At 47.3% G+C, this 21,577-nt stretch overlaps 7 protein-coding genes across 7 annotated transcripts; 2 read left to right on the forward strand and 5 right to left on the reverse strand.

Annotated features, from left to right (window-relative positions):
• Positions 1-239: 239 nt before the first annotated feature.
• Positions 240-3,677, forward strand: GLAREA_01990 (FAD/NAD(P)-binding protein; the record flags this gene model as incomplete). The annotated part of the gene is made up of 8 exons (XM_008089206.1): positions 240-347; positions 405-1,163; positions 1,228-1,438; positions 1,494-1,770; positions 2,111-2,211; positions 2,403-2,431; positions 2,501-2,626; positions 2,676-3,677. The coding sequence occupies 8 exons, from the start codon at positions 240-242 to the stop codon at positions 3,675-3,677; spliced, it is 2,613 nt and encodes an 870-aa protein (XP_008087397.1).
• A 163-nt stretch (positions 3,678-3,840) lies between these two features.
• Positions 3,841-7,043, reverse strand: GLAREA_01991 (uncharacterized protein; the record flags this gene model as incomplete). The annotated part of the gene is made up of 3 exons (XM_008089207.1): positions 3,841-4,020; positions 4,115-6,942; positions 7,001-7,043. 3 exons carry the CDS (start codon positions 7,041-7,043, stop codon positions 3,841-3,843), a joined length of 3,051 nt encoding a protein of 1,016 aa, XP_008087398.1.
• A 327-nt stretch (positions 7,044-7,370) lies between these two features.
• Positions 7,371-7,820, reverse strand: GLAREA_01992 (FAD/NAD(P)-binding protein; the record flags this gene model as incomplete). Its single annotated transcript, XM_008089208.1, has 1 exon — positions 7,371-7,820. The coding sequence occupies one exon, from the start codon at positions 7,818-7,820 to the stop codon at positions 7,371-7,373; it is 450 nt and encodes a 149-aa protein (XP_008087399.1).
• Positions 7,821-10,509: 2,689 nt separating this feature from the next.
• Positions 10,510-12,448, forward strand: GLAREA_01993 (MFS general substrate transporter; the record flags this gene model as incomplete). The annotated part of the gene is made up of 4 exons (XM_008089209.1): positions 10,510-10,704; positions 10,754-11,074; positions 11,131-11,241; positions 11,294-12,448. 4 exons carry the CDS (start codon positions 10,510-10,512, stop codon positions 12,446-12,448), a joined length of 1,782 nt encoding a protein of 593 aa, XP_008087400.1.
• An 854-nt stretch (positions 12,449-13,302) lies between these two features.
• GLAREA_01994 (Aconitase iron-sulfur) lies at positions 13,303-15,791 on the reverse strand (the record flags this gene model as incomplete). Its single annotated transcript, XM_008089210.1, has 4 exons — positions 13,303-15,426; positions 15,475-15,549; positions 15,602-15,633; positions 15,692-15,791. 4 exons carry the CDS (start codon positions 15,789-15,791, stop codon positions 13,303-13,305), a joined length of 2,331 nt encoding a protein of 776 aa, XP_008087401.1.
• A 963-nt stretch (positions 15,792-16,754) lies between these two features.
• On the reverse strand, positions 16,755-19,630 carry GLAREA_01995 (uncharacterized protein; the record flags this gene model as incomplete). The annotated part of the gene is made up of 2 exons (XM_008089211.1): positions 16,755-18,466; positions 18,526-19,630. 2 exons carry the CDS (start codon positions 19,628-19,630, stop codon positions 16,755-16,757), a joined length of 2,817 nt encoding a protein of 938 aa, XP_008087402.1.
• A 335-nt stretch (positions 19,631-19,965) lies between these two features.
• GLAREA_01996 (uncharacterized protein) lies at positions 19,966-21,408 on the reverse strand (the record flags this gene model as incomplete). The annotated part of the gene is made up of 2 exons (XM_008089212.1): positions 19,966-21,093; positions 21,151-21,408. 2 exons carry the CDS (start codon positions 21,406-21,408, stop codon positions 19,966-19,968), a joined length of 1,386 nt encoding a protein of 461 aa, XP_008087403.1.
• Positions 21,409-21,577: the final 169 nt, after the last annotated feature.

Consider the following 21,577-nt stretch of genomic DNA (forward strand, 5'->3'; position numbering starts at 1 on the left):
CTGGCTAGTAGAGGCCTAGACAATAATCATACCTCTCCACACGCACGTGAGTTCGTGATTGCTCCAGGCGCCAAAGCGGATTGCCTGCTACTTTAGGACTTAAAGTGGACCGACCAGATCCCAAACGCCTGTGCCACTCCTAGATGACCGCGAGAGAATACATAAAGAGAAGACGCAACTCGCCGCTAATAAGGAGGGAGACTTTGCCATCGTCGGTTTGAAGAGGCCAGAACTTTGTCATGTGCTTCCTCTGTCTAGAAAACTATCCTGATGCGTCGAGGTTAGAAGAGTTCGAATATGTTAAGAAGGTCAAGTCCGCGATACTCCCAAGCGATCCGAGCATAAAGGTAGATCTACACCCATTACCCGTTGTACTTCTAATGTATCTGTTGACACTAATGCAGGGACATGATGAGGCTTCTGAAGAATGGGATATCTACCTAGATTTCCTCCAGCTGCTCCAGGATTACGAAGAAGCCCCAACGCCCCGTCGAGCAGTAGTTGCGCAAATCAAAAATTTCTTCTGGGGGAATCTTGATCTGGTGGACGGCTTCGACGAATTCATGTGGGCGGCCTTCCCCAAGCAATGCAAAATGGTCAGCGAAAAAGAAGCGAGCCTCATTACCGCCCATGGACTAGCCTGTGAGAAGCAAGCAAGTTCTCGACTTATGAGCCTGCCCCGCGAACTTCGTGACAAAATCTGGGCGGAAGCAGTGACTGGAAATGTCTTTCATGTAACTAAGGCGAAGGAGGAAGCGCCGAGTGTATCTCCTTGCAAACCCCGATTTCACTTGCACTTATGTCGTGCTGCAAACGGTCTAGCAAGCTCAGCGTGTCCTCCTGGAATAGGAGACCATACCGATTGCATGACTTCCGGCCCAGTGGAAGTCTCGTCCTTCAAGAGAGTCTGTAAGCAGATTTATCTAGAGTTGCCAACAAACGAAGCGACAATCTTTTCTCGAAGTGCATTCCAATTTGCTGATATGGGAGTCGCTGAGGAGTTCTTGTTCGGAATCGCCGAGCCCGACAGAGCAGCGATCAGGCATCTCAGATTCGCTCTTCCATCAGAGCTTATTCACGGTCATTCCCACTATCACTCATACATTCCTTCCTCTTGGGGAAGCATTTGCAATTATTTTAGTAATCCTTGGACCCGTAACTGTGTAAGTCATCTCCCAGGTCATTGCCTTGAGCCTGGATAGAATTGCTTCTTACACTTCATCTTAGCTTCGCATGGTCCCAGAAGAGGATGATCCGCCAGAAGAACTGAAAATGCCTATCTCCTTCTATTACTCGAGTTGCTATTACGAAAATAACAAAGACAGATTGCACAAGAGATACCAAGTTCGTCGAGGCAATACTAGCTGGGATGTCAGCATTGCGGGCTTGAGATGGAAGGGAGAACCCAGAGTCGATATCGCTATAGAAGAGCCGCCTCGTAAGTTTATGCCCGGTTCAAGTTCTCCGTGTCATGTCTAATAACTCACTGGCAGTCGATGGCGATCGACCTCCGTGGAACCCTCGGGGCGATAATGGGAGCGGAGAAGAGGAAAGTTATGAGGATGAAGACGAAGAAGAAGCTTATGTTGGGGCATGGGCTGCCCCGTTATCTCAGTTCAAACAATATCATGGACTGAGTCTGAAACTCTACAACAAAGAGGGACTTAAAGTCACCCCTGAATTCGAGGACTATGCTTCTCGCCTTCAGAATATTCTGAAAGGAAACACCATAGGGCCTTGGAAAGTGCCAAATTTTGAGGACAGTGGCCGGTATGGAGATGTTGTAGGAGGGGCTTAGGAATCTAGCAGACTCGGCTATAATTTTTTTGTTATTGCTCTATCATAAGTGCCTTAAGCCTAGCCCTTTCCTAAGTTTAACCGTGCCCTCCCCCGTCCAGACTCCGAGCTATCGAATCTACGAATCTAATGAGTATGGTATGTTGTGCCTGGTCTGTCTTTAAGTAGAGGCTAGTGATAGGAGCAGAACACAACGCTCGTTTGCCGTAATAATTAACTGCTTTGGCTAGCTTCCCAGGGAACTAATTCGGCCTAAAATAGTTCATCAGTTACTATCCCAATTACTAATTATAGGCTATGACTATGAATAAAGGTTTCGATCTCGAGATGAAGTAAAATTTATGGTTTTGTTACGTCTAGTGCGAGAGCACGTTAAGACCTATCAGGAGAGCCAAGCCTTCCGCACTACCCCACGTAAGCCCTGCGATGTCGCCCGGCTTCCCATCTCATCATTTACGGGCCTGTTTTTACAACTTGGGGTACAATTGTTGCGAACTGGTCAATTGAGATACAAATGAGGAGGCGGTAACTATTCACAATGTTTTCTCGTTCGCTGCGTGGCCGCTTTACGAGTGGGATCCTGACGCGTGGGTTCACGAGTTCAGCGTCGACACAGGCTGACTTCACTCATGCCGTGAGTGCACCCGATGTTGTGATAACATGTAATTATGTGATGATTTATTGATGTCCTTCGAACGATCAGGTAATTGGAGGGGGTGCCGTCGGCTTGGCTATTGCGAGACGGTTAGCTGCACGCGAGGGTACGAGTACCATCCTCATCGAACGCAACGGTGCGGTGGGAATGGAGACCAGTTCTAGGAATTCAGAAGTAGGCAACGCACCAAGTAGAAGTATAATGCTAATGTACTTTCTTGCAGGTCATCCATGCTGGTCTATACTATGGCGCTGACTCCCTGAAGACCTTGCTTTGTGTCAAAGGTCGTCAGATGATGTATGCGCTGTGTGAGAAATATTCCATTCCTCATAACAATTGCGGAAAGTGGATTGTAGCGCAAACAGAACAGCAATGGGAAGAACTTACAAAGCTTAATAAGTTTACCCAGACGATCGAAGGCACGCCTACACATTTCATCTCTATTGAAGAAGCGGCAAGAGTTGAGCCATATGTCAAAGCAAAGGCCGGAATCTTGGCATCGCCAACCACAGGAATAATAGACTCGCATTCATACATGCAGTTCCTGTTAGGTGATTTTGAAGAAAGAGGGGGCGATACTGCTCTTCATTCCCCTGTCGTTCGAATCGAAGCACTGGGTGACCATGGCACTTCAGGTTGGGAAATCACAACACGGGATACATCCAGCGGCGAAGAAAGCACCTTCACATCAGAAGTGATCATTAATTCCGCAGGACTTGGCGCCTGCGAGATTAATAACATGATTCTTCCCACCTCAAGACATCGGACTCCATACTACGCCAAAGGAAACTATTTCTCGTACGCTGCGTCCACACCTAGAACCAAACATCTGATATATCCAGCTCCTGAGCCCGGTCTCGGTGGCTTAGGAACACATCTAACTCTCGATATTGGTGGACGTATCCGCTTTGGTCCGGATGTTGAATGGGTTGACTCGCCTCATGATCTAGCTGTGAACTCAGAGCGCTTACCCCAGGCCATCGAGCAGATCAAAAAATTTATGCCTGATATACAGGAGGATGCTATTCAGCCCGATTATGCTGGCATTCGGCCCAAGTTGGGCCACAACAGTGCAGTGGCAAGTGGAAAAGGCTTTCAGGACTTTATCATTCAGAAAGAGGATGGATATGAAGGCTTCATCAATCTTCTTGGGATTGAGAGTCCTGGGTTGACTAGCAGTTTGGCTATTGGTGAAATGGTAGACGGACTATTGTACAAATCATAAGACATTACGTAAGTACACTTCATTTAGATTATGGGAGCTAAATGGACATATTGAAACGTTGCTACACTCGCGACTAATCGAAACGTGGGTGAATCATTCAGTACAAATTACGCAGGTGAATTTTTCTGAGAGCTTCCTCTCTGAGACGGCTAAATGATGACTATCAAAACTGTGCTATATCACGATACGGAACGGGATATGGCACTCCAGTGGCTTCGTCGTAAATCACCTTCCCCTTGAAGTCCGGGTATGGGTCGTCGCCTCCGACATACCTAGGCGGACCATTTCGGCCCACCCGTCCAGAAGAAGCAGCACGACTCGCTAACTTTAATTTCGAGTACAACTGTGAAAAGAGTGCAAGTATCAGCTTGAGTTTTAAATTTGACCTTTGCGTTAACAGGCGAACAGAAGAACAGAAAAACATGCTGGGAACACACCTCTCTCAAAGCTTTCTCCCGCAACCTCTGGTTCTCAACACCACTAGCAGAATATTCTCTTCTAATTCCTTTCTTGATCTGTGACATATAACTACTCATTGCCGATTTCTTGGAACCCTCTACTGAATGGAGGTGTTCTAATTCTCTTTGCTTGTGTTCCGGATCGCCAACCCTCTTTCCCAACAATTCTTCTGCCTCTTTGATTTGGCTCAATAGTACTGTCGCTGGTAATTTAACAGCCTGGTTGTAGCCATCATTGGGACGAAGTACGGTCAGTTCACTGTCGGGTAACATAGCTCGACAAAAGAGATTAGAGGTTGCAGATAAAGATGCTAGGCGTTCGGCGATAGTAGGGGATGGTGCATGCGGAATAGTCTCGACGAGAGAATCGTACGCTGACTCTCGAGCATAAGCTTTATCTCGGTGTATGGCTTGACGTTTGTTGAAGAGTGGCGGCTGAGTAGATCCGCTCCTTCCTCGCTTTCGCTTGTCGATATGTACTTTCCGACTTTGGCGTTCAATCACTTCCAACTCTAGCAGATCAGGCATGACAAGGGGGTTTCGTCCATCACCTTCGGTAGTGTACAACCCAAGTGCTTTGTCATTTTCCAGAGGTCGTTCTTCATTCGGAATTCGAAGTTCAAACTCGCAATTCGCTGGGAATGTCCCTTTGGTATAGATTGCTGACTTTATGGCCTCAATTGACGTATTGTTGACATCCAGATGGAAGACAAGAATATTCCAATTGATGGAATTTATTCGGGAAACATGCTTTCCAAGTCCGTTTCCAGGACGTGTATGCCCGTTCTCGAGCTCCCATTTCCAAGCGTAGTAGCGTTCGATCAGCACTTCCTCTGTTCCCCACACTGGCAAGTGATGCTGTCTGAAGAAGTGGGTATAATCCTCTTTGATCCATTCGGTTGTAACGTTTGCGGCAGCTCGTATAGGGTCATAGTATTCAACCCCATTATCATCCCATAGATGATTCTCCCGCTGGAATCTTTTGCAGTCTTCCTGAAGATGATTATAGACCTTTAAGCAGATCTTTTTATCGTCATCGGTCAATTCGATTGGAATGTCATGTATCTCACAATACTGGGTATGGTCTTCTACACACCACGTCAAAGCAGATTCAGCTATTTTCTTGAAGATTTTCAAGACACTCTGATGCCACCGTGCCTCACACTTGTGTTTGTTGAAACGTTGGTAGAGCAGATAGTTTCGAATCCGAGATATCACAACACGATCCTCTTGGTTATGTCGATCTAACTTACTTTTCTGCCAAAGTTGAGATGGTTTGAGTGGTTTCCAAATTCGAAGATCGTGGTCGAGGATGAATTGGTGAGCTTCCAAGCGTGTAAAACTGTTTGAGATGAACAAAGGACTGGTCCGTATGAGTATCTTGTCGACTTCTGCTTCGTGCGTTAATGTCAACTCGCGGTAGAAATCTCTACTATCGCCCTTCTTATACTCCAGAAAGAAGTCGTAAGCTGCACTCATTACACTTGTCGATGTGCCAACGTTGAGATGGTTATCGTCAGCAAGAACTCGAACTTCAATTCTAGTAGAAGAATTCTCGTGATCGATGGACGTTGTCATGTCCGGCTCTATCACGTCCTCTTCTAGGCCCAAGAGATTGTTGGTGGAGTATGAGTCTTGCACAGAGTAAGGCTGAGAATTCCGACGGCGCATACGTCTTATGGCATCTTTCTCCTCTTCCATCTCTACCCGTGCAAACTCTAGTTCCATCATGGTGAGTTGACTGAGTGTATCTGGCTTCGGCCCACGATCCAAACACTCGCTTCGCCAACGCAGCGGATGTATGCCGTCGTAGGTGAAATCTAGAATCATTGCAGTTGCCGGCTTTGGCGTTCCAGATGACATGACTGGCTGTATCCTCGCTCTTGCCTTAGCTGAGAACCCCATGCTCTTTGGACTGCCTATGTCATCCCAGAATTTCTGAGACAATGTCTTTTCCAAGAATTCAGTTGACACTGACCAGTAGGTAACATAAAAAGGGCGACTATTGACCCCAAGAAACTCAACATCCCGCAAAGTTTTATCGTGTCTCCAGATGAGCGGTCGATCAAACGGATCCTCTAGATAATGGACGGTTGGGATGGTAGTGGGAGTATTACCAGAGAAGAGCCAGCTTGTAAAAGCAATCCCGAGTTCTGCCCAACACATGTCTCCTACATGTGGCTCACCCCTCTCAGGGACATGATTGAAGTCATGATTCCAAATTATATGGCCGACTTCGTGAACCATTGTGAGGGCTGCGTGCCATACTGCGCGAAGATGATGTTCGCTGTCCCTTGGATTGTTGATGATAGTATCGATATACTGAGTAGCAATTCCTATGATAATCGAACGCCGAGTTTTACCTCGATTTCTGAGAGCTGTGTCGGAGGCGCGGATCATTTCAGTATTTTCATACGACCATGGTTGCGTTTGTTGCGTAAGAATACTTGTACCCCAGGAGTTCATGCTGGAAAATATATCCGGGTTCACTTCCCATTGAACGTTGTCGGCGATTTTTTCGAGCTCTAATCTTGCTGCAGTTACTCCGCCTTTTGTGACGCTTTCCTTAAGGGATATTTGTTCGTAGCTTATGGCATCATCGTCCGGTGATATTGTCTTCGAGGTAATACCGTCGGATGGCAAGAAACTAGCAACATACGGCATACCAACCTCAATAAGTCTGGAAGCTAGTTGCATAGATGGCAGAAGTGTTTGATAGTGCTCTTCTGTCACTTTGATCCAGTTTTTGCGTGCGAACAGGCAGTGGAGATCCCCCTTCAGATCTGGTATGTGTGTGCGACCAGCTCCTGGTTGTTTATTAGTATCCTGCCGGAAGACTTTCTAAAGGGAACCTGCCTTGGGCACCCGCCAGTTCCAATTCTTTCTCAACCCAGGGTTTTGGAGGCATTTCGAATTTGTTTGCTGGAGATCCAGAAAGCTCACCATAAGAATTGTTCAGTATCCACAGAATTCAAGGCTTCCGAATAAAACAGCGCCGTGGAATGTTGGGTGGTCAAAGCATTCCAGGAATGCACTACAACTACTACGTGCTTTATTAGCGAGTTGCACCTCGTGGACCGCTAAATTGACCATTCTCATTGTTTCTCTCAAAGCTGCCGTTGCAATAAGATACGTAACCTGAGATTCGCCTGCCAAACCAGATCAACTTTTCGACTGGGTACTGCAAATACCGAGAGAGATTATGAACGAAATAGGTGTACTTAATGGTGCTAAGTCAAATTAAGACTTTATCTCGTCGCAATTGAGTGCCATGACACGTTTTAATGATATCTGCCGCTCTTTCGGCGACAGCATGCATGGCCGCTTGGGGAGTTCCTCTGATTATTAATGGAAAAATAGTTGCGTCTATGATTCGCAGGTTCGAAGTGCCATAGACAAGAAGATTTTCGTCTGCAACTCCAGCGTTTTTCTTCGGCAACATAGAACAGGTACTGGTCTGACCCTGTGCCAAAAAACCAATATCAGAGAGGTAATGCACATCCGTAGCTCTAATGTTAGGTGCAAGAATGACAAAGACAATTCTCTGAACAGTACAGCCTGTGAGAACCTGCAGATTCGATCTCCCTCTGGCTAAGGGATAGTAAACTGTAGCCCAATAGCTCCAGAATTTCGAAAGTGGAACCACGCTTGTGAGAGGGGCTTTTACGCTGTTTGAATTTTCCATGTCAGGGAATGGTTCTGAAGCCATTAACTGGCCAATTTTCTCGAGTATTACTAGCTAAACGGCTGGAAGTAAGTCTGTCGTCTAACTGGGTAAAAGCTATTCATTATCTTGACTTATCACCGCAGTTGATTAACAAGAGTCCCGAGGTTTCGAACAGGTTTGCGATCGATCTTCTCGAACTATAGTGCTAACGCCTTTTAAGACATACTTCTATTACCCAAAGCCTTCCACGTATCGATGACTGCGGATAGTAGAACGAAGAATTGAGCATTGATAGTACTCGACCCTCCAATTATTTTCCCTTGTTTCAAAATAAAACTTCCATTTAATGAAGACTATACGATTATTGTTATCTCAATCTGACTCTAGGAAACTGAGTTTTCCATACCTGAGACACAGTCATAAAATTTCAATCCACCGCACTCCCTAGACATGCTATATATAGCGCTGGAGTCTTCATAGGTGGGTTACCCGTGGGATCTTCTCCAGCCTCAAGGACCAAGCCTTGGATCTCGGGAAATCCTGATATCCGTGATGCTGCCACAAGCACAGAAGGTCCACCCCCAATGATGATGAAATAACAAATTAATGGGTCTGTTATCTTTGTTATGAATTATGCGTAGATCGAAGCAAGAGTAAGATTCTCGTGAATCGGAGTCAAGAGTCCTGGAAGGAGACCTGGTAACTGCTTTTGCTGACCGATGGCTGCCTGCGAATGGAGCAATCACCATTTGTCGAAAACGGCTCATAGTATTAAACAGCCAGTCATAGACAAGATGGCCCTCATAATGCATTGTTACCAACAACATCAGTACTTCCGGTTGGTTGAGGACAACGACAGTCGTTATCCAGAAGAAGCAGGTAAGCACACTATTCAGAACACAAGAAGTTAGCCACTATACAGCACACTTGAACCAACATTTCAGACAAACTGTGAAGAGACGCCGTTTTTGGTTGTTTGATTATGTAAACAATTCACGATAAACTTGAACTTACTGTACCTCTCTTATTTCTCACCACTACCAATAAGGTTGTCAAGACCTCCCTTCGCCTCACAATGTGGCTTCTTGTTTTGATTATGAATACGTTGCCCAAACCAGCGAGGCATCTAAGTACCGATGGAAAGTTACGAATTTTGGAATGCTATATAGATCAGGTAAATGCGTAGGAATTTTTTGATTACGAAGTGGCTATCGCCATCATGTTACCTCAACAGACCATATCAAATTAATCGACGGACAAGAGTCTCCTGAAAACAAACCCTTAAAGTCCGTGTTCTCTGTTGCACGAGACTTCTGTTTTTGCACGGTGGTTCTTGCGGGAGACAGTAGTACAACTTACAAGACCTGTTTCCTCTGTGATGGGTAATAACTATACTGGGTCCAGACGGGATTTGAAAGATCTCGTCCTTGCTCATAAGCTCTGGGCCTCTCCAGATCCACTCAATAAGAAACTATTGATGGGAAGTGACAAAGCGGCTCGGCCTTAGCGGTAATACCATATTTGTATAAGACAACCGCCCTCTGAACAGGTGCCCTTATTAGTGATCATAGCCCCGAACATTAAGAAGTAATAGAGGAGTGAGGATCGTGATTAATATTTGATGCTCTCAGTCTTTCTCATGCTCCATTTGCGATTGTTCATGGAATGTAAGTGATAGAAGTAACTGAGGAACTACTGTTGCAATTCCCCGCTGCGAGCAAGACAACGCACGCGGTCGCACAGATCAGGGGAAACAATAATCTCGATATCGATGCGGACAAGCTTCGTTACTGATCACCAGCATCTACGTTCCTAAGTTCAACCTCATTAGAGAACTTTCAGCCAAGTTTTGGTTCGGGAAGGTCTGGCCGTGAGGGTGCCGCACTGTCAGCCCATGTACTCGACAGTATCACGGACTATTGCGTGTGCGTAAGAGTCGATACCAACATTTAATTCGTCTTTATCGAGTCCAGCTACCCGTACGTAGCCTGTGCCTTTCGCTACGCGTAGTCCTAGACTCCTAGTCATTAGACGTACAACGTGCCGTGCCCTAGATTTCGGAACTGGGCCGTATGGTAGGGAGGGGAGTAAACAAAGTCAAGATAATGCGAGGTGCAAGTTGTGCAACCTGATACGACGTACCTCTGCATCAACCGATAGACATGCATTACGTGCTCGTGCGCGCGCATCCAAAAACATTTAGAATCAGATATCCAGAGCACGGATTTAATACACAGCTACTCCGTACCTAATGACCGAGGCAGTCCAGTCTGAGGCTGAAGAAACGAGGATGTCGTCGGCCTTCGCCAGGAGACGAAGAGCGAAATAGGAGCTCCCGTCTTGGCGGCACTGTGAATAAGCTTTGTGCACAACATGCCTTGCACAACTCTCGCACAAGTGGTGCATAACGGATTAATGCACGTTCCCCGTACCATCTATGAGGATATAAGTATCCGTCCCGGATGCTAAAATCGTCAGAGAACACGACCTCGTTTTCATAAAGAATGGGCGGTCCCAGGGCCCTAGCATGACAAGTACACTTTCCTTCTGACCGTCAGTTTCCAGTTTCCCTTTGCGTGGAGTTTTTCGCAAGCGCTGCAAAGTACGAGAACAAGAGTCAATATCCATTCGCTCTTGCCTTGGTATTACCCCGAACTTTCTTTCGTTCCTTTTATCTCTTCTTTTACTTTCTTCACCACAATCCGATATGGCTTCCGATCATCGAGAGGAGGCCGAGAAAGGTGACCTCCGTGATAATGGCACCATGCGAAGTGAATCAACGATCTATGCATCCGAGGCAGAGAAGACAGAACGTGGAGGAGCCGTGGGAGAACCAGATATGGACCACGAAGTCGTGGAAGAGATGGACAAGGGGCACATGGCCGATTTGGAGAGGGGACACGTAGGCACATCCTCTCAATAACCTGGACCAAAATCTGATTCTGTCGTAGACATTAGAATCAATCAAGGCTGGTCCACGCAAGAATGAACTAAATGGTGCGGAATTAGAACAAGTGAAGACTGGAGCCAGTTTGAAAAGTACGAAGAGCCGAATTTCCAGAATCGCAACCAGCCTTTCCTCGAAAAGCAAAAAAGCCAAACTAGCACCGAAGCTTTTGCCTCTATCGGACCTGGACAATGATATTGTTGGATGGGAGTCGCAGACCGATCCAGAAATGCCACTGAATTTCCCCGAGAAGAAGAAGTGGTTCATTTTGTCGTTGCTCGCGAGTATCACTTTCATCTCGCCTCTGGCATCGTCTATGTTCGCTGTAAGCACACCACAGTTCCTACTGGTCTCTTCGCTCATCACTGACACATATTCTAGCCGGGAGTGTCCTTTATGGACACCGAATTCGGCAATACGTCTCAAATTCTCAGTGCTTTGACTGTGAGTATATTTGTGTTGGGATATGTCATTGGCCCGCTGATACTTGCTGTAAGTCTTCACTATGCTGTAGAGAAAAGCTGTCACCTAACCTGCCACATAGCCGCTCTCTGAGATCTATGGCCGACGAATCGTTCTTACTGGCGCTAACGTCTTTTTTTGTGTCTGGCAAATTGGCTGTGCTCTCGCTCCTAATCTCAGTGCTCTGATTGTCTTCCGGTTTCTCGCTGGGATTGGAGGCTCTGGCTGCCTGACAATTGGTGGTGGCGTCATCGCCGATTTGTTCCAACCGGACCGACGAGGACTAGCAACTTCAATCTACTCGGTGGGCCCACTTTTTGGTCCCGTGATCGGGCCGATATGCGGCGGCTTCATCGCTCAACGGGCCGGTTGGAGATGGGTTTTCTGGGTCCTCCTCGCTTCGGCATCAGTCATCACAATTGGGATTGAACTGCTCAATTCGGAAACCAATCCTCAAGTCCTCATCAATCGCAAGGTTCTCCGGTTACGCAAAGAGCTCAACCGCCCAGAGTTGAGAAGTGTTTACAGCCCTACAGGGCACATTCACTCACCAGCTCAGATCCTTCTTCAAGGCATGGTGCGACCTCTAAAGATGCTCTTTCTTTCGCCAATCGTATTCCTCCTCTCTCTCTATATGTCCGTCGTGTACGGACTCCTTTATCTTCTCTTCACAACTATCACTTCGGTGATGATCCAGACGTACGGTTGGCAACCTGAACTTTGCGGTCTCGCTTATATTGGGCTCGGCATTGGGTTCATGGCTGGTCTCGTCGTCGTCGGCAAGATCTCTGACCCAACAGTTGTTCGCATGACTAAAGCTAACAATGGGGTATTCGAGCCTGAAATGCGACTTCCAGCGTGCATTTTCTTCGCCTGTTTCGTGCCTGTATCATTTTTCTGGTATGGTTGGGCAGCGGACAAGGCAGTACATTGGATTGTTCCCATCATTGGCCTAATTCCCTTCGGTTTTGGCATGATGGGTATCTTTATTCCTATTCAGACCTATACGATCGACTCATTCCCAGAATACGCCGCCTCTGCAGTTGCTGCTCTGACCGTTTCACGATCCTTATTCGGTGCTTTCCTGCCACTTGCTGGCCCTAGCATGTATGAGGCCCTTGGGCTAGGATGGGGTAATAGCACGTTGGGGTTCATCGGAATTGCACTTATCCCTGCACCTATGTTCATTTATAAATATGGTGGCAAGATTCGCAAGCAGCATCCTGTCAAGCTATAGATCCCTACTCGATTGCGATTGGTTTTCATTTTCAAAAAAAAAAAATAGCAAGGCGCATGGAGTACATAGATTGAGCTGAGTATATACATCGGTGGAGCGACGTATTTTTTGCATCTGCCTTGCATGGCTGGGGCATTAGAATCACGGCTACTTGTTGCGTGGCGTGGAAATGTCAATCTAGATAGATAGTAATAGAACAAAAGCCACTTCACAACCTCAAAACCTATGAGCCATTCTTCGCCCACTTGTACAAATAATCCAACACGATTCGGGGGTTGCAAGACCGTCTTTTGCGAAAAAGCTCGCATGTGTAATGGTCTACACCCTGGCCTGCTGCATGAGTTGAGTTTCGGTCTTGGAAGGCTGAAGTTGAAGACACTGAGCCATTAATTAAGAGCAAAATAATCAGCAGCTAGTAAAATTTAGTAAATGACAGAATATGTAATAAATTTTTTTACCAAAATACAGTACAGAAGACTAGCTAGGAACATTTTCTGCGAACATCATACCGGGCTGCAGGCAAAATGCCTTGAGCTAGTGCAACGAAGTAAACCAGGCTTTACTAAATTACTACAGAGTACAGAGAAGACAGCGGTCGACACACCAATACTACTTTCAGCCCTTAATCCGAGTGAAACGTGAGCTTAATTGATCAGAAACTGATTTGATATCATAAACTAAGATATCTATGCTAAATATGCTCTCAACATTTGCTGGCAAAAACGAGTCAAAAGACGTCCACCACTCCATTCAAGGAGTAACGATTAACGAGAACACCTCCATATGGTAAAAGCATTATGTCGTCGTCCGTCATATTTACAGAAAATTCCAAATCCGCACTCCCACACTGTAATCTACCAATCGAGAGGTTCCTTAATCGCCTCCCCCCTATTTGTTTTTGGTACAGGCGCAGGCTTAACCGCCAACTTTCCATTTTTACCACGCTTCAGGTAAGCGCGGCCGTCTAACCAAGGAGTCTTTGTGGTCATCTTCTTCTCGAACGCCAGGATCTTGTCTTCCATCTGCATGGTAAGGCCGATATCATCGAGGCCGTTTACTAAGCAATGCTTTCGGAATTCTTCGACTTCGAACCCACAGATCTTCTTGCCTGTGCTATCATTGATCGATTGATTTGGAAGATCAACTTCGATTTCTCGGCCAGCGCGTGCTTCATCGGCGATAGCTTCGATGTCATGCTTATTATCAATGGCGATTGGAAGCATGCCATTCTTGAAGGTGTTGTTAAAGAAAATATCTGCGTATGAAGGGGCAATGACGCATTTGATGCCGAAATCTAACAGAGCCCATGGAGCGTGTTCTCTCGAACTGCCACAACCAAAATTTGGACCGGTAACCACAAGGATCTTAGATCTTCTATATGGCTCTTGGTTGAGAACAAAATCTGGTTTCTCGCTTCCGTCTTCGGCGTTGTATCGCATTTCGTTAAATAGAGCTGAACCAAGACCGGTGCGCTTAATTGTTTTCAGGAATTGTTTTGGAATGATGGCATCAGTGTCGACATTTGCACGCTCAAGAGGAGCAGCGATACCCTTCAGGACTTCGAACTTCGGCAATCCTTTAGCCGAGCCAGCAGCCATGGTGTTGGTGTGTGGTACATCGTTTTCTGCTGGTTGATCCGCAATATGATCTCGCTCTTCGTCATCAGTGTTAATCCTCTCATCAACATGGGGTTTAATGGTGACTGGAGTTGGCGAAGCCGGTCGTGGGGTTGAATTGTGCTCAGCAAGTCTCCGTACGTCGGTAAGTTTTCCCACAATAGCGCAAGCCGCAGCGGTAACTGGTGAAACTAAATGAGTTCGTCCACCAGCTCCTTGTCGGCCTTCGAAGTTTCGATTGCTCGTACTGGCACATCGCTCCTGGGGAGCCAATATATCAGGGTTCATACCGAGACACATACTGCATCCAGCCTCTCTCCATTCGAAACCCGCATCAGTGAAAATTTTGTCCAGCCCTTCAGCTTCCGCCTTATCCTTGACAAGACCAGAACCAGGCACAATCATAGCACTTTTGATGTTTGCAGCTACTTTTTTCCCTTTCACTATCCCAGCAGCAGCTCGGAGATCCTCAATTCGAGCATTCGTGCAAGACCCGATGAAAACCTTGTCCAGAACAATCTCTTCCATTGGTGTGTTCGCCTTGAGGCCCATATATTCAAGCATTCGTCGACCGGCTTCTTTCTTCTCCTTGGTAGCAAACGTCTCTGGATCCGGAACGCTGCCAGTGATTGGAACGACATCCTCTGGACTAGTTCCCCAAGTGACTGACGGTGCAATGTCCTTGGCGTCTATCAAGACATCAATATCGTATTTGGCACCCTCGTCGGTTTTCAGACTTTTCCAGTACGCAACAGCCTTATTCCACTCTTCTGAGCCGTGTTCTGGTGCAAGAGGGCGTCCTTCTAGGTATTTGAAGGTAGTCTCGTCCGGAGCGATCATACCGGCACGAGCACCGCCCTCGATTGACATGTTGCAAATCGACATTCTTGCCTCCATACTAAGAGCTTCAATTGCCGAACCGCAGAACTCAATCACCGCACCCGTTCCACCAGCCGTACCAATCTTACCAATTGCATGGAGAATAATGTCCTTTGAACTGACACCAGGTGTGAGCTGCCCATCCACCTTTATCCGCATGTTCTTGCTTCGTTTTGTGATGATCGTCTGTGTAGCAAGTACATGCTCAACCTCACTTGTACCAATTCCAAAGGCCAAAGCCCCAAAGGCTCCATGTGTTGATGTGTGACTATCACCACAAACGACAGTTGTGCCAGGGAGTGTGAAGCCCTGCTCCGGACCGATGATGTGGACAATACCCTGACGTTTGTCACCAAGTCCAAAATATGTGATCCCGAAATCCTTTACGTTGTCTTCGAGGGTCATGCATTGTAATCTTGAGTCTTCAACCTCGACGAAGGTTTCGATATTCTTGAATGTTTTTCGGGAGGTGGTCGGGACATTCTGGATTATATTAGAAACGCTCTTTGGAATGGAACCACTAGTACATACATGATCTGTTGTCGCAAGAGTACAGTCCGGCCGTCTCACCTGTCGTCCAGCATTCTTTAAACCCTCGAACGCTTGCTATTGCTAGTTAGTAAAACTGTTGTGTGGCAATAACCGAGTTATTACATACTGGTGAAGTGACTTCGTGTACCAAATGTCTATCTACAAGGAGTCAGATTAGCTGAGAAATTCTAGTACAAGTATTTTCTCGACTACATACCGATATAAAGCAAAATTGTGCCATCAAGTCTTTCATCCACAATATGATCCTGGAGGACCTTATCATAAAGCGTCCTTGGAGCAGCGTCGGCAGCCGGCATCTTTGCAAATTTCACTGCGCAAACTGATCAATCGACAATTCAGGACTCAGCTCTCTCAAAGACGTAAGAATAGGAGAAAAAAAGTTGCGGTGTTTGGTAAAGAGGATTGTTTAGATGGCAGTGCGGGGTGGTTTTATGATGCGCGAACTTGGAAAGTTTGTGGAATGCGCCGATATCGGGTGGCTTTGAGGATCCCCAGGATATGACATTCGCAAGGTGATAATTGGCCATCAAAGATGTGGAGACTTGATCTTGTTCCGACTCCGATTTACGTAGAGCTTCGCCTAGTCATGGCGCGGATGTGATTGTTCGACCTCGAACTTTGCTATTTCTCGCCTAGAAACGCCTAAAAATGTGTCACATAGGTAGGCGTACTCGAGTAGATATATCCTATATTAAGATTTAACATCAAGGAAAAGTTTCGATAAGTTGCTCATTCAATGGAATGTAAACATGTATAGAGGGGTCTCGTACCACCCCACCTTTAGACCCGGAGGCAGTTTCTTTGAGAAATCACCTCGTCCAGACGGCCTGGGCAGCTACTACTTGAGGAGTTTACCAACATCATTGCATGTCGATTATGCATGAATGCTTGGTGCGCTTCCTCTCTGGTTCTCAAGTTTGACGAAAGAGCCATATGCGCCTATTGCATTCTGCTGACGGAACATGCAGCCTCATTCGTGGCTGATTGTTGGCATCGAGTCTGATATCTTGCACTGTAAGGTCTAGTTCATCACATATCATTTCCACACTTGCTTTAAAGCGGTGCCCTCTCGTCACCTGCACTTATTTGGAGCAATGTGCACACCGCCACTAGCCGAAATCAGAGCACAGTTAAGCCCAAAGTTGAGTTTTGTATATTACCACAAAGCTATAGCAAGCTGTCTTAATGAAACCAACAACATGCTGACGAGTTTGAAGCTGCTTCCTTATCAGGGACCCTGAGCACGAATACATCTTGAATCACCCAGTTACCAGCTTGAACAAGCTAACAAAAGATCTGAGAACCTGGAAAGCCATTCCCAATACACGGGTAAACACAATTGTTATCGTGAACATGGCAACCGCAAATATTCCGGCCGCAGTAAACGTTCCCATATCTCTCCAGGTGAGTTTGCGATATGCCCATCGATTTCGCAACTCCGACGCCGGATCAAATACGGGCCCCACGATCCACCACGCAGTATGCAAGACACTGGCTACTACATCTCTGAGTGACACACATGGCCGACCCGTTTTCGGAGTCTCGCTGGCTAAGGAGACACCCTTCTCGTGTATTATGACCTTCCTCTTCCTCTCCGGTGCAGGATGGGAAAGAGCAACAGCATTTCTCTTGACATGGTGAAGTTCCCCTGTCGGTGTTCCCACCTGGATCGTGTCCTTGATATCGTGCCTCTTGGTTCTTGGCAGCCTGGTGGGAGATCCGGTCTTGACTCGTCCGGCATTGCCTTCTAGTTTTTGAAGACGTACCTTCGGAGCGGTCGGGGCATCACTACTATGGGCTTCCTTCGGCTCCGTCGACCTTCCTGCCTTGGGACTTTGAAAAGCTATTAATGCTGCGTTGTGGGCGAGGGCTTTCTGGTTGGTGCTGCGAGGGAACGTAGATGTGGATGTGAGTGTGCTCTTCTGCGGTTCCTTCTTTTCTTTTGGAGAAGCCGTTTGACATAACCTTTCGGTTCTGTGTTTCGTTTGATCCAGGTGGTGTTCCGAGTATGTATCGGTGCCGACTGTATGAGTTGGGAACTTCTCCTTCGGCGTGCTCTTGCGTTTGTTGTTCGGTAGGGAGCTTGATCGCAGCGGAATTCTGCTCGTCTTCTCGCGAGGAGTAAGATGGGAATTGCCGTTGCTCTCGTAATCGTCCTGTCCGTCTAATTGAGCGAGAGCCCGACGAAGAGGAGTGAATCCAGTAGTGGTGGTGGTGGATGTGTTGGTGTGTGATCCTGGTTTGTCGGTCTTCGTGTCGATGATCGTTGGTGGTGCCCATACTTGAGTCTGTATGTTTGGTTGGATTCTCTGGGGTTGCGAGCTCAATGGGATTCGTGATGGAGTGCGAGCCGCCACGGGATCCTTCAAAGAAACCGGAGGTAGTTCGCTGAGGGAGCTGATAACCTTTCCTTGATGTGAAAATACCCGTCGACTGTCGGGTGAGGGTTCGTGGATACGTACTTGGCTCGTCGGGACCGACTGGAATGAGATCACTGTAGCCAGTCTCTCGTAAGGGCTGCGTTTTGTCGCTCGGCCCTTGCCAATGTCTAAAAAATGATAGGGTTTCGAGGGAGTGTGTGACTTGGCATTCAATGAAGAGAACTGGCCTGGGACTTTGAGCTCTATCACTGCCGCCGAATCCTCATCTGCCAGCTTAGGAGGAACGGCTTTCTTGATCGTTGGAGTGGTTTCTGAGAGGTGACTAGGCACGTGGACAATCGTTTCTGTTGAGCCACTACCAGATCCACGACTTGGGGGCGACCCTACAGGCTTTCGCTTGATCGCTGCGCTTGATTGTGTAAGGGGAGTCTTTTTCATTACATTTGACTGCTCAAAGCTACCAAGTGCTAGCGGTGATGAGGGGCCTCGAGGAGGGAAGTATTCACTTGTTGCAATGGATGCGTCTTTCCAGAACGGGTCGGCATCAGCAGAGCACGGCATCGGAAGTAGCTTGTCGAATGATGGGATTTCTGCATGTGGATTAGTATCATGGCGTGAGATCAATTTGATCGATCTTGTGTGTACTGACCTCTTGTTGGAGTTGCTGCGACTGACTGCAGGATCGGACTGAGACCAGGTTCAGCAACACTGCTCCAGCCATTGTCACCAACCTTCCACTTGCCCCGTCTCTTTTGCTTCGATTTGCTCTCTGATTTCTTTCGCTCGACTTTTTCTTTCCTCTTGAGCTCTTTCAGAGTCTGGACTCTCTGAATTTCCACACGCTGTTTCGATTTGGCCTCTTCATACTTCAGTTTCGACTCCTTCAGTTCCTTTGCATGCTGTTCTAACTTCCTCTTGGTCTCGCTGCTAACATGACTTGGAGCACTGCTGCTCGTTGTATTGTCGCTGAGATCCCACATTCCAGTCCTCGGATTTGCACCTTGAACACCAAGAAAATCGCCACTTTCGCGCAAGCTTTTCCTTTGCTCGCGATGGGATTTCTTCTTATCGAAAAGCTGCCGAGATTTGCTAGATTCAACGTCAAGAACAGAAGCAGACGACCTTGGGATATCGATTCCTTGAGAAACATCAGGCGATCTTTGAGGCAACCCCAGTGGCGTCGAATACTTTCGCAAATGTGTACCTTCTCCTCTCTCAGCGGTGACGGATTCCACATTATCTTCCTTCTCCTCAACACGTTTCGAAGCTAGCAACCAGCCTATGCTCAATGAACGCGGCCTTCTACGAATCTCTCCTCTATTCTCATAGGAACCTCCAGATCGGTTCGATCGAACTGCCTGATCAGCTGGGCTATGAGCCCCTGAAATGTCAGGATTATGCGGAGCCCAGCTCTTGATCTTCCTCTCCGAACTGCCGTCACCAGTCTCACCAGTGGCCACGACCGACGAACGATGATCATCAGCGAGCCCAAAAACGAGGTCCACAGCGTTATGGGGACCGCCGTCTTGAAAACCGGCCCGTAGGGCATGCCCTTTTTCTGGTCGGCGAGAAGGCAACATGCGAGAGACAAACCCGCTAAAAGACGCGGATCGGCCATGCTTACGATGATCAGCTTGCGTATCGAAGGCAGCTGGCGGGGGTCCATGGGGTGTTGTCTTGCGAACGGACTTTGAATGATTGTGTGTGGTGAATGATAATTTAGGAGATGAAGGGGGCTCGACATCTGTCGACATTGTGGAATGGTGGGAGTGTAATTGGAAAAGACATGTTTTTTGGAGAAGCAAGATTGTTGATTCATGGAAGCATGAGGCCAAGTGATGGTTGACAGAGTTGAAGAGGAAGGTGCGAAGTGCTGAGTGCTGAGTGCCCCATGACACATACAGACCGTTGAGGTAGTATAGAATGAGTAGGAAGAGCGGAATGAAACACCACTCAATATAGATCAGCCAAAATTTGAAAAAGGAGAAAATGCAGTTTTGATTACCGACTTTGGGCCTTATAACTTCCATTCAGTCCCAGATGCCACCAGATGCCGTCGAAAATGTTCAAATGCATATAAAGAAAATGTTTAAAACCTAGACGGCATCCTGCTGTACTGCGCAGGGCCAGGCTTTGGCTTATTTAAATTAGCTGGAGAAGACGTCCTCCTGTTATCATCGAGACCAAGAAATGAACGATGGGCTTCGCTTAATCTCCTCTTGGTGGGACTTCTACTCCTTTCTCCTTGCTCCCGTGCTGCCATTTCAGCAGAATTCCTTGGGGCTTCACGTGCCTGCATATCATACATACTAGTAGCCTTCTTAAGAGGAGACCTGGCATGACTGAAGACTCCTAGGCTTCCCCCGTCACCTGTACTCACGCCCGTGGAAGCAGAGTCTGCCATGCTTTGACGGAATTGAGGTTGACGCAGCGGTTGTTTTGGTGTCATGCTCGCTAGAGCACTGTGATTCCGCGAGTTGTAGGCTGAGGGTGTATAAAAGGGAGACTGGGAACGTCCGGATCTATTGAACGACTCTGTATTGTCCGGGTCCACATGTTTGGCATAGTTTGGATTTGGGTTCGTTCGAAATCCACGTTTGAGAGTGATAGCGGGTGTATATGCGTCAACATCACCATCTTCCCCTTCATTGCTATTAGGCCCATAGAATTGCGTCCCAACGTCACGGACCAGTGGATTCAACCGTGGATGAACAAACTTGATATCATACTCGCTTATAACCTCTTGCTGAATGATAGCAGAGTCTTTCTCTTGCTGTGAAAAATACATTCGCAGAATTGTCAACTGGGACGACATCAGAATTTGGAGGAACAACGCTGTAACGACAGTGATGCTGGGTCTCGGGTCGGAAGACAAGGTTGGCAAAAACAGCCAGTATACCAGCACATGGCCTGGACTGAAGAGGCAGAACAGACTCAGGCACACAGGCAAGGGATCCCAAACAGCCATCTCCCAGACATCTCGACTTGCATCTGGATGTGCTCTTGACTCAGCAGTTTCTGCCCCGATTATATTTGTGAGGAATCGAAGAGGAGACGAGGAAACCGGGGATGAATCGATTCGAACACGACGTTGGGAAGGTGTCGTTTGCGGTGCGTCAATAGGTCTCTCGAACAGACGATAGTGTCTTACTCGAAGGAAGGTGTAAAAGGCATTAAGGACAGAAAAGCCCGTCAGAATGTAGAGAACGAACGTGGACTTTTGAGAATGATTAGCTATCAAGCATTCTCCGCGCAGAGAGAGGAATCTACTCACAATGTAGCTTAACCAGCCCGAACCAGAATTGTCATCGCCAAAAACATCATCACTGCCCTTATTTCCCGAACTTCCGCTATTTGCTCTTGCAATTAAGAGAGCAACGTGGAGACCCAAAGCAACCGGACTTGCTACATGCTTGGAATCCCAGTCTCGTGTCTCGATTTCTTCCGAAAGCCATAGCAAAAAGTCGCCTGGGTGAAGCCAGTCTTTAATGCGATCCCCAAGAGGTTTTCTGCGAATGAGACGGCGCGACATTATGGAAGTAGCGTGTACTGCCTTTCACATTGTAGGTGGCAGTACTGGTGAGCGTGTCGGGTCTGCTAAAGAGGTTCTTTGTTTACAAGCTGCTGTGACGATATGGGAGCTTTCGCAGCAGGGATGTGCCATTGGCCCAAGCGTTCTGCCCGCCGCCGCCCTGTCAGGA

The sequence above is a fragment of the Glarea lozoyensis genome (genome assembly GCF_000409485.1).
Source record: "Glarea lozoyensis ATCC 20868 chromosome Unknown GLAREA7, whole genome shotgun sequence".
NCBI lineage: Eukaryota > Fungi > Ascomycota > Leotiomycetes > Helotiales > Helotiaceae > Glarea > Glarea lozoyensis.